At 29.3% G+C, this 17,131-nt stretch overlaps 3 protein-coding genes across 3 annotated transcripts; 1 reads left to right on the top strand and 2 right to left on the bottom strand.

Annotated features, from left to right (window-relative positions):
- Positions 1-4,392: 4,392 nt before the first annotated feature.
- Positions 4,393-7,027, bottom strand: LOC140919847 (uncharacterized). The gene is made up of 7 exons (XM_073366521.1): positions 6,971-7,027; positions 6,780-6,828; positions 6,474-6,576; positions 6,154-6,270; positions 5,677-5,742; positions 5,503-5,569; positions 4,393-4,621 (listed from the first exon to the last, which is right to left on the bottom strand). Exons 1-7 carry the CDS (start codon positions 7,025-7,027, stop codon positions 4,580-4,582), a joined length of 501 nt encoding a protein of 166 aa, XP_073222622.1. The 3' UTR covers positions 4,393-4,579.
- Positions 7,028-8,169: 1,142 nt separating this feature from the next.
- Positions 8,170-13,090, bottom strand: LOC101500933 (beta-carotene isomerase D27, chloroplastic). Its single transcript, XM_004493674.4, has 8 exons — positions 12,690-13,090; positions 12,461-12,600; positions 11,557-11,649; positions 10,538-10,599; positions 9,671-9,777; positions 8,917-9,009; positions 8,715-8,763; positions 8,170-8,440 (listed from the first exon to the last, which is right to left on the bottom strand). The coding sequence occupies exons 1-7, from the start codon at positions 12,919-12,921 to the stop codon at positions 8,723-8,725; spliced, it is 768 nt and encodes a 255-aa protein (XP_004493731.1). The 5' UTR covers positions 12,922-13,090; the 3' UTR covers positions 8,170-8,440; positions 8,715-8,722.
- A 1,271-nt stretch (positions 13,091-14,361) lies between these two features.
- On the top strand, positions 14,362-15,443 carry LOC101501263 (uncharacterized). Its single transcript, XM_004493675.4, has 3 exons — positions 14,362-14,737; positions 14,828-14,944; positions 15,117-15,443. Exons 1-3 carry the CDS (start codon positions 14,384-14,386, stop codon positions 15,192-15,194), a joined length of 549 nt encoding a protein of 182 aa, XP_004493732.1. The 5' UTR covers positions 14,362-14,383; the 3' UTR covers positions 15,195-15,443.
- The last annotated feature ends 1,688 nt before the right edge of the window (positions 15,444-17,131 follow it).

Below are 17,131 nucleotides of genomic sequence, written 5' to 3' on the forward strand. Positions count from 1 at the left end.
ATGCAATTACCCTTCTCTTTACTATTTTTCTTCCCTCGATTATAGTATATATCAGGATAGCTACAACTTGTAGTTAGACATTTTTGCATTCCATCATGCATCATGTGCTATGGCAATAGGCAAGCCCTTGAAAGTGAAATGTGCACAGTTAAGTGGAACTCATCTATTTTAATAATAATATTATTATTGTTATTATTATTAGAGAAAAAAAAATGTATTTATTAGGCTTGACCCATGTGAATAAGAAACAAAAGGAAGTGATTAAAATCTTTAATAAAAACAAAAAACAAACAGTGCTGCTTAAGGAAAAAAAAGGAGTGACACAACAGGAGGAAGAAAAACTTGGTTTTAGTGGTAATGAGTGTAGCAAACTTACTGTATTTAATCTACAATTTTAATATGTTATTTTTATTATTGAATTTGTTCTTTTAGTTTTATCTTATGAAGTAGTTACTTTGAAATATTCATTTTAATAAAAAGTTGTTGTTATTGTTGAATGATGTTTGTCATTAGGAAAAATATGATATACCCATTAATTATTGTGCTTGAAGTTTGGCTGAATTAGGTCCGTAATTTTTATACGTCAATTATTATTTTATTTTATAGAATTATATTTTATGTTTGACTATTTATACGTTGAAGAAAAATATTTTATATTATTAAAATAATTATATCTAGTTTTTTTTTTCAGACATACACAATATTATTTGCATTTTATTATTAAGAAATTGGCGGGGTTTTGATTGGATGGGACTTGGGAGCTACCCTATCTTAGAAACAGCCTTTTCCTTCTTCCGGGTAACATGAGCCTTGACTTTCTAGTGGGCCTATAGGCCCATCTATTTCCACTTGCATTGACGTTTTTGCCACTGAGTAGGCCCAGTTATTAATTGTAACAATTAAGGTCCTCTGTCTAGTGTCCTTCAATTATTTGATTTCATTCCTTAACTTATCCTCTTTATCCTCGTTTCGTAGGTTAATCGGACTTAAATCTTCCTGGACAAAATATACTTTAGAGAACAAAAGCATAAAATTACGATTAATGATACATAACCGTGTTGGCTTATTGCATCGTTAACTTATAAAATTAACACAAATTTATAAAATGAAAATTGATATCATTTTTTTTCTCTATTTTCATAACTCCTAATAATTTTATATTTAGTTTCCATACTTGGCATGATATTACAATTTTAATATGTATTAAAAAATTAGTTGATTAAGATAACCGTTTTGTAGTTGTACATACACAAGCATGACATGATTAAAAAAATGTGGTGTTTGTAATTTTTTTAAGATGAACATTTTGTAGTTATACATATCTTAAATGACCATTTTGTAGTTGTACATATACGAGTATGGATAGCTACAGAGAAATTAGTTGATTAAGATTACCTGGGGGCAGTAATTCAATTTCTCTTTTATATTCAGGTAATTGGGAAATTATTACAATATTTATTTTTTGAATGTCATTATTTTCTGGAAATTTGTAGTATTATGTGCTAAATTAGTCAGGGGTGAGAAGTGTTCTTCAGAATTTGGCGGCCATTTGATTTGCATGTGTATAGAGTATATGAAAAATGTTTTTTTTAAACCACACCAAAAGACGGATTATCGTCTTCTAAAGGATTACATTGTGTATTAAGCAAATGATATTTAAATCCATTTATTTGTCTATAAAGAAACATATATTAGCTTAACATTGTTTGTTGGTTTTGTTGTGAGTGGTATTGAATTGCTATTTTCTAGCTTATTTTGTAATAAACTTTATTGTTACTCAGTTTAGAAATATTTTATTTTTCTTTAGGGAAAAAGAAAAAGATACTACTAAATTTTTAAAAATTGGGGTTCGTTATCCCTGGTGTGCACAAACTTAGCAATGCATAATCATAATATGAATGAGAAGTACATGAAGTGAAATGGCAGAGGCACATGACTCTCCACAAGTTATCATTAAATGTGGCCATTCCTAACCTTTGTTGGTTGTAAAGGCTATGTTGGCTATTGTTTCCTAAACAGGCTTTGTCTCCCTCAGGGGGTCCTTTGCCATATGATATGTAAACTTGTCAGTATGTGCTAATAATTGAGCCAAGCTAAGGGAACTAGGGAAGTAATACCTTTCTTTATAGTTGTACATACACGACCTGTACTTTGTGTCAATTTTTTTAATAATATAACTGTTATTAAGAAAATTGATTTTTAATAATTTAAAATTTAATAGAAAGATAAATAAAATATAATTAAAAATTGTTTTAATTAAAATTCAATTTTTTTTTAATAATTTTTGTTTAGTTGGAGTTTATTAATTATTTAAATTCAATCACTTTGTTAAATTTGAAATTGACTTAAAAAATAAAAAGGTATTTGATGAAAATCAAATTTCCTTCATAGAAAATGAAAATTTATTATAAAAATATAGATAACATTTGTAATCAATTTTCGCACGGTTTAAAGTGCTCAATAATAAATTTATAAATAACGTTTTTAAAATAATTTTAAAACTTTTCTTAACCTATAAATTTATGACATATGTTATTAGGATTTTGTTTAATTGAAGTATTTAAACTGATCGTCCATGAGGTGTTAACGTGATAATAAAAATATTACTTTGTAATTTTAAGAGACAAATTTCAAATTTCTTTAAAAAAAACAGTTGTAACATAGTTGTTTTAATTAATAATGATTTCTCTATTTTTCTAGAAAGTATTTAATGGATGGTGAAATATGCAAGGAAGAACTTGTACAAAGAAATGAAAAAATAATTGCAGAAATAAAAAAAAAATCTACAATATTTACATTAAACTTTTTGTAATATTTAACATTTTGTTTGATGACAATGATATTACTATATTATTACTATTGAATTGATGTATCTTCAGTATAAATATAATGATATCGATCTTGCTTTCAATAATCAAAATTACTAGATCTTGCCTTTAAAAAATTGACAATTTTTTTTTTTATTATACCAAAAAATTATGTCGCTTCACCTCATGATAATATTGGATCTTTTACATTTTTAAATTTTTAAATTGGTGGTTAAATTATTTTTATATTTTACTATATATATTCTTTTTAAGATCCTTGTATTCATTACTATTTGACATTCAATTGAAACTTTACCGTCTATTTTTATGTCTCTCTCTTTTCCCATGAATCTCCATTGTTAATATGAGATTATGTAATCACTCTCAAAGCTATGGAACAGAACATGCAATGTATAATTATGCATTCTTACTCGTCCCTGTAGTCACATTGACAAAATTGTTTGCATGTTGAAGAACTGAAAAATGAGTTGGGCATTATCTAGCAGCTGCTATCATGGAAAAGATAAGTGATATCTAATAGGCATTAACAAATGATGGCTGGTGCTTTCAAATAACTTGTTAGTTGGCTACTGGGCTTCAATTGACAATACTGGGCCAACTTTTTACACCTCCTTCTTTGTCGCAAATTATACCGTGTACCTCCAATTTAAATTATATCCCTATAATATTTCAAAAATATCAAATTATTCTTTTTCTTTTTTATTATTATTTTACCAATTCAGATTTCTTTCTTTTACCATTTAAAGATTTTCGGATAAAACAATTCAAATTTTTGTGTACCTAAAAGATTTTCAGAAACTACTGAAATTTTTTTTATAAGATTTTCGGTACAAAAGGTTAACCGAAAAACTTTAAAAAAAAATCATGTATAGAAGGTTTGTACCGGAAATCTGTACTGAAAAAATTTTAAAAAAGATTTTCGGTACAGAAGGTTCAAAAGATGTGTACTAAAAACTTTTAAAAAAGTTTTTTAATACAAAGGTTGAAAAGGTATACACATTTATATTGAAAAACTTTAAAAAGAATTTCCAAAAAGTTTTTCGTTATAAAAGGTTGAAAATGTATTCAAGTTTGTATCGGAAAACTTTTAAAAAAATTCCGGTACAAAAGATTGAAAAAGTATGTATGGGAAATCTTTAAAAAAATATTCTAGTATATAAGGTTGAATAAATTAAAAAAAATATTAAAATAAAAATGATAAAATTTTCGGAAAACTTATGGTTTTAAATTTTTCAGTAATGGTTGTGTTTCGAAAATGTTGAATTTTATTTTATTTTTTATTATAGTTCACTACAAAAAAATTGATGTATCGTGACATGCAAAATGTGTCACTAAAAGTTATAAACTGTAGGTAAAGGTCAATAATACTTTGAGTGACACCCAGATTTAGTGTCAACTTTAAGGGGGCGTCCTGCTACACTTTGAGGACTGTCACTACATGCTATGAGGAGTGTCACAATATGTTTTTTTATTTCTACCTACAACAATGACTGTCACTAAAACCTAGGAAAATATAAATCAAAATTTAGTTTATTCCTACAGTATTGTCTGTCACTAAAACCTATTATTATTTATTAAATTATTAGTCTAGAATAGATCCCAGGCAGGAGAACATAAAACAGAAGGAAAAGAATTAGGATCCAAATTGGCTTGAATCTTGAATTTGAAAGGGCAAGCAATATCAGAGGCAGTAGGCACATCCCTATTCCTTTGCTCAAGTGTGACAGAATTGAGCATTGATCCTTCATTAGTCAGAGCATCATGAAACTCCCAGTCGTGGGAGATGGCATGGCCTAAAAAACCACATAAAAAACAACTATTTAAATTAAAAAAAAAAATCAATCTTTTTTTCTTCTGCATAAGTAATGCTCTTGATTGGACATTTAAAGCCTGTTTATACAAAAGTAAGAAAAAAAGGCACAATAAATGAGCAAGAAACTCATAACAAGGAACATGGCTGACTGAATGATATAATATATTGCAAAAATATAAAAAGGGGGGTAGGAAAAGACATCATGGCAGCTCTTAAATACAAATACCCGGCCCAAGTTAACAAGGGGCAAAATTTGCAGTTTCTTAGGGAAATAAAATAAAATCTTCAGATCATGAAATACGTAATGTGGGAAGCACCATGTTTAACCTAAGTTTAGGGAATCTACAAAAAATCAACACCGAAAACATCCAAAACAAACATATTAAAAATACAAGTAGCTCACCAATCATCTACATAAACAATATTTTATCGCACCCTATGGTTGAACATACATGTAACATGATTAATAAAAAGTTAAAAACATTCTTCTCTGTAACTAGGTAATAACTTTCCTATAAATAAGCTGATATCAAACTTCAAATTATGAATAAAAATATCAAATTCAGACCACCTCAGATGGTGATGCAGAAGAGAATACGGTATAAAAGAAATTAGAACCTTAACGGTAACATACCAAACATAAAAACCTTCCACTTAGAAAAAAATGTTCATTCAATTTGATCTTACCATAAACAGTGGCTTCTTCTTAAGTACATAGTGTGAACAACCTTACTTCAGTAACCAAAAAAGGTTGACATTTTTTCAAATATAACACACACACACAAAAACTGTTATGCCATATCATATATGTTCTCAAACAGAAATTGTTTATCTTAATTTTCACATTTTACTTATCCATACCTGGATCATATGCCACACACATTGCCAAGATTTTTTAGAAAACACTGGTGCCATCATTTCCACCCACCTGCAAAACAATGTCTATACATTTTAAATGGAAAATTCTGTTTAATATCACAAATGGTTTAATGATGGAGTTAAAAGAAAATCACACTGGACAGTGCAGCTGTTTACCCTAAGCAAGGAGGAGTAGTGCTACTGTCATCACACCTTCCACTACCTTTTAACTTATAATACCTTCTGCAAAGAGACATCATAATACCAACAGTAAATTTTAGCAATTGTTTGCAAACAAAAGATTAACTAGTAAAAAATCCAAAGCAACATGAAAATTATTTAAGGGAACTGTAAATCATTTGAATGACTGATAAAAAAGCTCATCGCAGAAGTACACTTCAATAATATGGAAAATTTTGGTGAATATACATGGAGAAAATCAATAATAAGGATAAATTTGTGAGCTGACATGTTCTTCAACACTTGCACACTTTACAGAGATGCTTCTTATGTCTGTGTGAGTGTGTCCAAGGAACAATGTAATAACCTAGTTCATTAGTAGAGTACTGTGTCGGTTATATCATAATAAGGATGTAGATCTACCAAATGAACACGGTTGCTAAACAGCTAGAGGTGGGAGGAAATGAGGTTAACCTGTGCACTTTTGATCCTGCTATATGTGCTGTCAGTGGATGATGAATTTCTGATTTATCACGATCCAGTGCAGGCTGTGATATCTCTAGTCCTTCTTCTTTAACAATAGATAAATACCTAACCACATAATCACCAAATCAAAACACAGGGAATAAAATAATCACCATTTGAAAAAAGAATTAACAATAACATATCAAATGTAGTCAACTAAAAACTTTAATTTAGTATCATCCGACTATCCTTACCGCAACTGATTGCCAGTGAAAATTATCATGTTTTGGACAATTTTAAATTTAATAAGACATGCACAAGTGCTTTACCTTTTCGGGTTAAAATTGTCGACAAGAAGGTCCTCATCCCAAAGAAATATATAATTGTAGTCAGCAACTATATCTGGATGCAAAAACCTGTTTTGCAAACCACCTATGACATCATAGATAGCATGAATTTGTGTAATAGTAACAGATGTAGGAGTAGAAAAAGAGGACATAGTGAATGTTGAACACAGTGTATAAATTAAGATTACGAAGTTGTGTGTGAGAGTTTCAAGTAGTTATTATCGACAAAATAAATAACATATAGGTAAGCGTCGAAAAATCATAACGAGTACAATTAAGAAGAAAGACCTTCAAGAATGAGGAGGAGGAGGAGAAGTTGGATTTCCACGACGGAGATCTTCAATTAACTGAGAGAGCTCTTTGCGAGAGGATTCTCGGCCAAACATGAATCCATACCTAAACAGCGCGAATTTAATTCAGATTAGGTTCGTAGCAAATTAGTTAGAATGAGAGTTTAGAAATAGTTACCAGAAGGAAACGGTAGAGAAAACACCAGCGGTGGCAACGGTCTGAAGTAGGGTGATCCTCTTCTCCATTTTCGCTCTCGTATTACGCAAACCGATCGATGAATGTAAGATCCTATCGTCAGTGGACATATCGAGTACCGATTAGCTAGTTGGACTTTCAACACCGCTAGGCCCAATTTACGTAGAAAATGATGCAGAAACCCTAATTGACGCAGAGGTTAAATTGCAAGAATAGGGGAAAAGTCTTGTAAGTCACGAGAAAAACCCTAATTTGAGATTTGTGAGATGAAATGGAGAATTGAAATTGAGAATACCTTTTGAACAAATTTGAGAAAGAAAATAGAAGGAGAAGAAAATTTGAGAAAGAAATAGAAGGAGAAAAAAAAGAATAGGAAAAAGGATTCTGAAATGGAAATTGGAAAGAAACACAATAAAATAAGTGAATATTTTTTGGACTTAAATATTTTATTTTATTTTTTAAAAGTTATTATATAGAATAGGTGACACTCTGTCTGTAGCTAAAAGAAATTATAGTGACGGTAAAAAAATATCACTAAAACTTGAGTGTCACAGTAGATCATTTTTTTTGTAGTGGTTCTAGAAAACTTCAAATAAATTTTATGGTATCAGAAATCTTAAAAATAAGTTATTTGGCAAATACATGTTAAGTTTTTTGGTAAAAAAGAAAATAATAATACTCATTTTTATACTAAAAAACTGAATGATAAATTTTAACATTTATACGACGACAAATCTGTCATTTTATTACAATGTGAAATATAATGTTAGACGAGGTTTTAAAACGAAGAAATCATAAGAGAGAGTATCATATGTGTACTTTAAAAGAAATGATAGTTAAATGTGTTAATTATAATATCAAAAATACATTTTTTTTAACTTTTTAGACTTAATTATACTTTTATAATTTTTTCTATTTTATCACATTTAAAAATATAATCACTCTATTTTAAAATTGAAATTTTTTATCTTTGAGTTTCATATTTGTTTTAATTTTGTTTCCAACGTATAATTTTCACTCTAAAAATTGGAATTTTTTACCTTTAAACTGACATTTCTCTTCAAATTTATAATTGGGACAATAAATACTCATTCTTAGAGCTAAAAATCACTATTCTAGAGTCAAAAGTCTAGGTGCTTGATGTCAAAATATAAATATTATATGATAGTGAAAATGCTGGAAACATTGGAAATAACCACTTTCATATCATATGAATAAACCATTGGCCTATTGGTTACTTATGATTTTTTTTTACACATAGATTTGATATTTGAAAACCAAAAGGAAAGAACTTTCAAACTACTAAAATGATAGAAATCCAATAAGTAATGATTGGTTTTAAGTGCTTTGGTGCACTTAGTTGTTTTCATAATGAGAGAAACTATGGCTGATAAGTATGAGTTGTGGCAGCATACAAAACGTGGGAGACAATATTCTTGTTTCATCCTTGCTGTCCTAAAAGCCTGCAACAAATCTTAAGTCAAACCACTTCTCCCAAAATTATTTCATTCTGCAATCATGGATAAAAGACACCAATGATTTCATCACCAATATCAAGTTAATCCTTATTGCATGGAGAAGATCAATTGAACAATATCAGTTTGTTAACATTAATTGACACTAATAATTCACTTTGATTCCTCTAAAGAAAGAAAAAAATATCATGTAATAATGTAACTATTAGTGGTTGGTAAAAAGTGATAAGTTGTATCCTAAAATGATTTCTTCCATCCATACCTTCTGCATTAAATGAGGCAGTTTGTTCCATGACTTTTATATGCCTTGCCTGTATGATATATCAACATACATTATATTAGTTACATTTCTTAAATAATTTTGCCACTTTGCATGCCAAAAATAAATTTCCTTTTGGTCTGCAAAAAGCATGTTAATTTAGCTATTGAAAATATAAATTGGCATGTGAAAAAAATGTAATCACATTGTTTATAACAAGGTGTTTTCAGTGATGGATCATCAGTTGATGCTGGAGGATCCTGTCCAAATATCATCTCACAACTCATGTCATCAAAATCTGCAAATAAAAAAATCAATCTAATTGTATACTTCAATTGTTGAGATTTATTTAATCATAGGAATTTCCTTTATTTTCTATAGTTCATTAAGAGTCATGTACAACTTAACAAAACATTTTTCATCACTCTCATGTTACTAATTAGTATTATTAATATCATTAGTATTTCGTTGTACTTAAGGATTGAATTTATTATCTCCTTATTATTAGTAATTAGTTATATTATATATAGAAATGTCTCAAAATGTTGACACATTACTCATCATGTTCAATTTGAATGCTTTTGGTAAACACAATTCATTCATGATATTAAAACTATATTTGAAAATTAATTATAATTAAAAAAAAAACATATATGAAGTTTAACTTATGAATATTATTTAGGTTCATGAGATATGGTATTTTTGAAATTGGTCTTTTAACGGCTTGTTTATTTAGTATAAATAATTTCTATTTTCATTTTTATTTTTAATTTTAGTTACTCACAAAGCGATAAGAGACTATTTTTAGAGAGTCTCGTGTCTCTTAAATTAATAACAAGTTAAAATTAACCTATATTTTAAAAATAAATATAAAATATTTTCATGAAGAAAACGAATACTTAAAATATACTATGTTTATCATGCTTATACTCATGCAAGCAATTGCTTAAGATACTTACTTGGTACCATGTTGACTGGCATACCCAGAGAGTTCTTTACAAACGATTGAGTTGGAATTTTACAGAGATTAATACACATGCCTACACAATTTGTCTCTTCTAAAAACCTGTAAATATTACTTTCTAAGTCTCGTAATAAGTGTGACTTTAACATACAAAATAAAATATCTTAAAATAAAAATCATTCATAATTTTCAATGCAACTTTAATTATTATTTTCTTATATTACTCTTCAATAATTATTATATATATTATTTTTAAAATATTATTATATTTTAAATTAATAATAGTAAAAAATTAACAAATAATTAAATAAATAATTTGTTAAAATAATTTTTATAATTATCACATTTCTTAATATATATACAAAAACTTTAAAAGACATTTATTGTGAGTCGGGTGAATTTGAATTTAGATTGCTAAGAGAAAATTAGGAAACCATGGTTTTTAGTTTTTTTCCTCAGAGGGAATGATGGATATAACAATAATCATGATTTGGGTATTGACAATATATAACAAAAAATCTCTTGATATGGTCATCATGACAATAATCATAATGAGAGTGTGGGTATGGGAGAAACGTAATAATCATAGAATAGTAGATTAGATTGTGTTGGACACAATGTTTCTTAATTATGTGGGTAAGTGAGTCTCTAGGAGATAATTTGATTGCTAAGTTGAGAGAAGTTAAATGAGTTATAAAAAATAGATTTTAGTTTTAAATTGAAAAATTAACTCAATTATTAATTTATTAATATTTATGTATATAAAAATATTAGGTGGGTAAGCATCATTTTAATGTTAGACAAAGATGTACTAATAATATGTATATAAATGAATTATGAACGAATGAATAAATAAACTAACCTGCATTTTTTTATGTAGACTACATTTTTTTCTCTTCTCCCGTTGACATCTGATTCTTTCACCTTCTCATGGTGAAATTACAGAGATTAATTAATCCTTCTAAAATCATTTTTTAAATCATAGGTCGACGGATAGAGGAAGGATATACTTTTTTTGGTTTCAAGAAGTTTAGTGAATAAATTCACATGCAAACAAAAGAGTATTATATATTAAAAATTTATACATCAAAGTACAAATGTTTCTATCATCTTTTACCATGAACTCCAGCTATAACTATAAGGCAACTATTAATTTATATTTCATTTTTCTTAATAGTTAATGTTAATAATTAGTTAATAATTTTTATTAGAGTCAAAGTTCATCTATGACTTTGTCATTTCAACTCTCCATACATACAACCAACCACCTTTGACTCCCTTTATTTATAATCAACTAAAGTGCAACTTTATTTATTTTCAAAATAAAAATTCATCGATGTTCTAAAGAATAGTTCGTTAATTGAGCTTTTATAACTTAAAAAATACATAAGGATCTTTATGCATTTTTAACAGTATATTTTCAATCGAGTTCTCCAATTTGATGGTTCATATCCGTTTTGAATTACTATGTCAACAAGGATTCGACATGATGATCAATATGATATGTTATAAATTTTATATTACAACCATTCTGTTTCCATGCAAGAGTCTTTTTAATCACTTGCTTTTTGATAAACGTATTGTTTGTTGATGATGTCTTTGCTGACTCTATTTTCTATTCTGATTTCTGCCATTTACATGACTTAATGGATTCCATTTGGCCCAACAATGATTCGTTTTTTTTTTCAACACACAAAACTTAAGTGGAGTCCATTTGGCCACTACACTCACCATTTTTCAGTCTCATAACTAGTGGAAGACATGGTAATTTAGCAATACAAAATAACATTCATGTGATTTATCAAATCACAAACATATCAAATATACACGTTAGATAAAAATAATACAAAATATATAGCTACATATATGATAGTTGTTTACCTCGGAGGTCCCAACTAACCAAGTAAAGAACAAACTGCTGAAAATGGCAAAATGTTCCCTTGTGAATTTAGATGGTGGTAGGTGTTTCTTTATCTACAATAATAACAACATATTCATTGTGGAAAATTACAATGCTCATGCATTTAAAATAAAAAGTAAGAAACAAAAAGATACTATTGAAGAAAGACTAAACCTTGATGAAAGGAAGGATATATCAACTTCTAAAATTTCTTTTCCATTCATAGTTACATTAATTTCAAAAAAAGTTTGCGGCTGCAGTCTCCAAGAGAGAAATCAATACTTTTTTACGTCTCTCCCACCACAATATGATTCTAATCGAAGTCATAGAGAAATATTTATATAGACCAACATTTACACAAATTTTTTTAGGTATATTCACACAAATAAATAAAAAATAAAAGAAAAAATGATTGAATGATAAGATTAAATTATTTTTCTTTTAATTTTTTTTCATGTGTGTTCCCCAAAATTTGTGTTCAAATGTTGTGTCTCTCCAAAGTCATATTAGTTGCACTTTAGCATAATTGTCTACAATATTAATAATTTCGATATATCTACGATTTGAAACCATCTAGATAATAAACAATGACTAGGAAAATATTTTACTTGAGATGTTTAAAATTGAGGTTTAAAGGAGCAATTGAACCTTATATAATAACAAATTCGGTTTACAAGAATATATAAGTACAAAAAACACAGACAATAAATACATAAGATTTGATTAAGATATTAAACCAATTGTATTTATGTCTTTAAGTGCAGAGATATTGTTGAATTTATGATTTTAAGCTTACAACTTATATTTAAATATTATTATTGAAACTATATCGGAAAGCAAGAACATGCAAGAAGAAAATAAAATAATAATGAGTAATGGACTTACCAATGAAAATATTATCTTAGGGAAGGCTGTATCAAGAGCTTGAATGATAACCTCTTGCTGCTGAATAGGATTAAATTTCTGTTTTGTCATAATAGCTGCCTCAACAAGACTCTCATAGCCACTCTTATTGTTTCTAAATCCTGCAAAGGATACAGATTACAAAGTCTGCACTTTCTCCTTGAGATAATAAATAAATTGCAAGAAAGGGGCAAAAGGGTATGAAATGAACCTGTGGCAGCTTGAACACTTTTTGATAAATGGTTTATTGCTAAGAGATCAAACCAGCTATCTTTGTAGACATTAGTACTATGTTTTGTTGTTTCATTAGGAATGTCATGATTTGAAGGCCTTTTGAGCACACAAACTATAGAAGGTGGATGTTGAGGTTTATGTTTGAACAGATCGTAGTGAGTTGAAGTTAGTGTCGAAATCATGTTCTTTCTTAAAACGTTTGCTTCCATTTGTGAATGTTGGTTTGAGTTTCATGTGAAAGACAAAAAATGTTAATAATAAATAACAGGGGAAGAGGGGAGAGAGGCATATATAAAAAACAAGTGCATGAATAGCATATTCACACAAACTTCATGCTCCAGATTATCCTGTTACTTTTGGTTTGAGGAATAGATTCAATTTTGGTTTGGCTTGTGGTTCAACCATCTTGATAGGCTTAAAATATTAGTTAATGATCATAATTTTTAAAAATAATAAAAATAGTTATTTTATATTTATAAAAATATAGATAATTGTTTATTTTTAATTTTTTTATTAATAAATAAAATTAAAATAGAGATTGTGTTTACAAGTAAATGGAATTATTCAAAATTATATTTCAATTTAAAATAAAGATAAACTAAATTAATTGAAGCAAAAAAAATTGAGGGGAATTGAAGCAAAACTTTTAAAATGCATATTAAAAGAAAGATATGTTAAATTATACAAAATTATTCAAAGCTGATCCGACTCCAAAACAATTTATCACAACAAGCTTAGGATGATTGAGATTTGAATGGCTACAATAATTCTGTTTTATTTAGATCATTAGTTTAATTTAGAAGATTTGTTGGACACCTCTCCATCCCAAAAATAAATAAAAATTAGTTAAATAAAGTCACTGTATTTGGTTTAAATTGAAGATAAAATATATTAACTTTTTTTCACCAACTTTACTTATATTTTGGGACGCAAGGCACTTGCAATTTAATGGATAAAAAATTTAAGATCTTTTATTAGTAAAAATGTTTATGAAAGCAATTTACCTGGAGAATTAAAAGTGTATCGAATTATCTCAAGAAAAATCAAATTTAAATAAGTAGAAAACAAAGTACAACTGAAGCTATCCAGTATTGCCATTATGATGATTTATATTTGAGCTATTGTTTCAATAGCTTTCATTTTTATTACAAATTAAATAAGTAGATCAGCCAATTAAGTCTCAAAAACCTAAGCTTCTCTTAATAAGTTTCATATTAAATTCTTAATTATGAGTTCTCTATTTAAAGAATTTTTTTTTTACCTCAACTTATTATTTTATTATTTTTTATGGGTCTATCATGAATTCCAAATAAGAGAAATGCATATGTGGTGTTCGACATTGTTCAATAATTTCGAGTTGAGAAAATGTGTAGGAAGAAAAAAGTTTAAGTAGTTAGGTGATTGGTATCACTGTTTAGATTACATAAATGATAAATCTCATGAATTCATTTTCGCCCGAAATCTTTTTAAAGCAAACCATATTGGCGTAAACAGAAAGGATGGCATAAGATGGGGTGCGAGTAGTAACCACCTTATTTTCCATATATTTCCGTGCGGTCGGGCCCATAAAATCAACTCCAGCCCATTAAAATAACACCAGACAGGCCCATACCCCAATGTAGGATAAGATTTATTCGGCTAGAGTTTAGTCTGTTACAATTTACAAAAACCATGGCAGTGGCAGGAAGTGCTGCTACCTTCTTGTCCTCACTACCAACAATACATGCTTTTCAAAATCGAAATGCATCGCAATCCACAACCGTTTTATGTGTTCCCCTATGTCAGAGGATATTCCTTACGAAGAGAAAATCACCGCATAGGTTTGTGGTGGTGGCAGTGACACAAGGCTCAGCAGAGTCCAGTAAGTCCGATGAAAATATCCCTTCATGGGCTAAGCCTGATTCAGATGAACCTCCTCCATGGGCTCGAGATGAGGCCCAAAGCAAAACCGCTTCTACTCAACAAGGATTTGATATTCCATTTTATGCTTATTTACTTGCCTCTGCTATCACCGCAATTGCCGCTGTAACTAACCTCTTCTCTCTCTCTCTTTCTTTTTCATTTCCTGCTGCTTATTAAATTTTCTTATGTGATCTTTTGAATTTGATAATACAGATAGGTTCGATTTTTGAGTATTTGAACCAAAAGCCGGTGTTTGGACTTTTGAGTTCTGACAGCGTATTCTATGCTCCGTTGCTTGGTTTTTTCGCCTTCACCGGCATTCCCTCTTCGGTAATAGTTACTCTCTTCACCATTCCCTCTCCGTTGCTTGTTAGGGTTGAATACCATTGTCCAGTTAATTAAATTAACAAATTTGTATGAATCACATACACCAATATTAATTTAAGAAAATGAAAATTATTGAATCTTTGTGAGCTAATGAGTTAATGTTTCTTCCATTCAGGCGTTCTTGTGGTTCAAGTCCGTTCAAGCTGCCAACAAGGAAGCTGAGGAACAAGACAAGAGGGATGGCTATTTGTAGTTATATTATAGAGTACTACTTTGCATCCTGTGGTAACTGTTTTTTTTTCTTTCCACATCCAACTCAAGCTTCCTTTTCCCCTTTAAGAAGCTTTTTTTGTTGTTTTGTCTGCGTAGGTAAGTCATACGCTAAGTCATACGCGGAAATTGCATATAATGCTATATTGTAATTTGTAAGTAAAAGTCCATTGTGAATATTCATGTTTTTATATGAATATCAATGATTAAAATCTCAATTTGGTTTGTGAAATTGTAAGAGTGTGTGAAGTTAGTCATTCACTTCAACGAAATTCCAAGTTAGTCCTTGAATTTGCACAATATTTGTCAACTTGATTTATTTGTTTGCCCTGGTTAGTTATCAGAATTAGGGATTTAATACGGTATGCTAAGTGCTTTGTTTGTAACCATGTTATTTTACGTTGTCAAGGTGCTTAACATGGAACGCATGTGTGCAGCAAGACACTTAACGTGCCATATCGGCGTCAATAACTCTGTTAACTAACATGGTGCAAAAGTGATGATTACAAATATATTCTTTGTTATTAAGATGGTGAATGTTGAGCCATATGCAGCTCCTAGGTTTCCCATCTTTTCATGCAAAATTGTTGGTTCATGGGCTGTGTGGCTTTGAGATGAGCTCTTGGACTGGCTCTTTGATCCAGTATCATTCTCCCTAATTTGAATACAACTTGCCCTCAAGTCAAACTATGCTTCATTGTCAAAGTACATTGTATAATTTACTTTGATGTGAATTACAATATTAACTATCCTTTTGTGTATTTTTATATGAAGGAATAGTTGTAGTGTTAGACATGTTGGTTTTGTTAGGCTATATTTTCTTTTTTATTATTGAAATATCTCATCAACCGCTTATAATATGACAAAACTCTTATCCAGTGAACACTTAATAAGTTGTTTACCCAAATAAGTCTGTAGTTTATTTAACTATAACCTTGAATTAGAATTAAAACTTCCTTTAAAGTGATCAACATTGTCATTGTAGCCTTTGGGGTAGACCTGTTCACCAGTGAACTTGTGTAGGTTGAAATATAGAGTTGGGGATTTCAATTGGTGGAAAGTCTTGTGTAAAGAATGTTTGTTGAGTTTTTCTGGTTGATTTAGCATTTGATTGGTTTAGCTTTTGGACAACTAAAATAGCTTTCCGATGCAATTTTGACCGCGATTTACTATTTGTAGCTTCCACTTAGACTTGAGTTTGTCATCTAATCCACCATGAAAACAAACAACCTCTTACACTTGTATGACCTTTTTGAACAATATGATTAGTACACTTGTTAGCTTGTTTTCCAATATAGACACTGACCTTTCAATTAGACTTCTCAATCAGACCAAGAATATTTTTCAGCATTGATGGAATGTTCCTTTTTTACCATCTCAACAACAATATAAGATTCAAGTTCAACCATAATTTGTTGCTAGCTTCCCAAGCTACCTTTAAATTAGAGTACAAAGCCTACATTTCAGTTCAAATAGGCTAAGGAAGGAGATTTCTAAACTCCTTATCAATAATATGTGAATAGTTTTGGATAGCATACCAAATGTTGTCTTCCATGTGAGTAGTTTGAGTGAAGACCAAAGGATTTTCTCTCTCTCTGAGGATGCCAAACGATAGAAATACTTGCTTGGTCACGATTTATTTATGCTTGTGATCAACAAAGTATTTATCGGCCAAACGATTACACCTAAGAGAATATGTCATTTTCAAGTAGATTAATCATTTTAGTTCAAAAAGCGTTTGCATCTTTAGAATCTCTTAAAACATGCATTAAAGTTTTAGGATAATCATGATGTCTCATCCCTCTTCTCATTGGTAAATAATCTTCCATAGCAACTTTTCAGGAGGCATTCCTACCAGTCTTCCTGGTTGAGTCTCTCTTGATTCCTTTGTTTTATGTGGGACATTTGTGTAATACATCT

Source organism: Cicer arietinum, chromosome 3 (assembly GCF_000331145.2).
Source record: "Cicer arietinum cultivar CDC Frontier isolate Library 1 chromosome 3, Cicar.CDCFrontier_v2.0, whole genome shotgun sequence".
Taxonomy (NCBI): Eukaryota; Viridiplantae; Streptophyta; class Magnoliopsida; order Fabales; family Fabaceae; genus Cicer; species Cicer arietinum.

Coding starts and splice junctions, on each gene's coding strand:
- LOC140919847 (XM_073366521.1), bottom strand. CDS start 7,027: ATGGAGAAGAGGATCACCCTACTTCAGACCGTTGCCACCGCTGGTGTT. Junction 6,577..6,779: donor CCTCCTCCTCATTCTTGAAG/GTCTTTCTTCTT, acceptor ATGATGTCATAG/GTGGTTTGCAAAACAGGTTT. Junction 5,743..6,153: donor GCAGGATCAAAAGTGCACAG/GTTAACCTCATT, acceptor GTCTCTTTGCAG/AAGGTATTATAAGTTAAAAG.
- LOC101500933 (XM_004493674.4), bottom strand. CDS start 12,921: ATGGAAGCAAACGTTTTAAGAAAGAACATGATTTCGACACTAACTTCA. Junction 11,650..12,460: donor CTAAGATAATATTTTCATTG/GTAAGTCCATTA, acceptor TTATTATTGTAG/ATAAAGAAACACCTACCACC. Junction 10,600..11,556: donor GGTTAGTTGGGACCTCCGAG/GTAAACAACTAT, acceptor CACCATGAGAAG/GTGAAAGAATCAGATGTCAA.
- LOC101501263 (XM_004493675.4), top strand. CDS start 14,384: ATGGCAGTGGCAGGAAGTGCTGCTACCTTCTTGTCCTCACTACCAACA. Junction 14,738..14,827: donor CTATCACCGCAATTGCCGCT/GTAACTAACCTC, acceptor TTGATAATACAG/ATAGGTTCGATTTTTGAGTA. Junction 14,945..15,116: donor TCACCGGCATTCCCTCTTCG/GTAATAGTTACT, acceptor TCTTCCATTCAG/GCGTTCTTGTGGTTCAAGTC.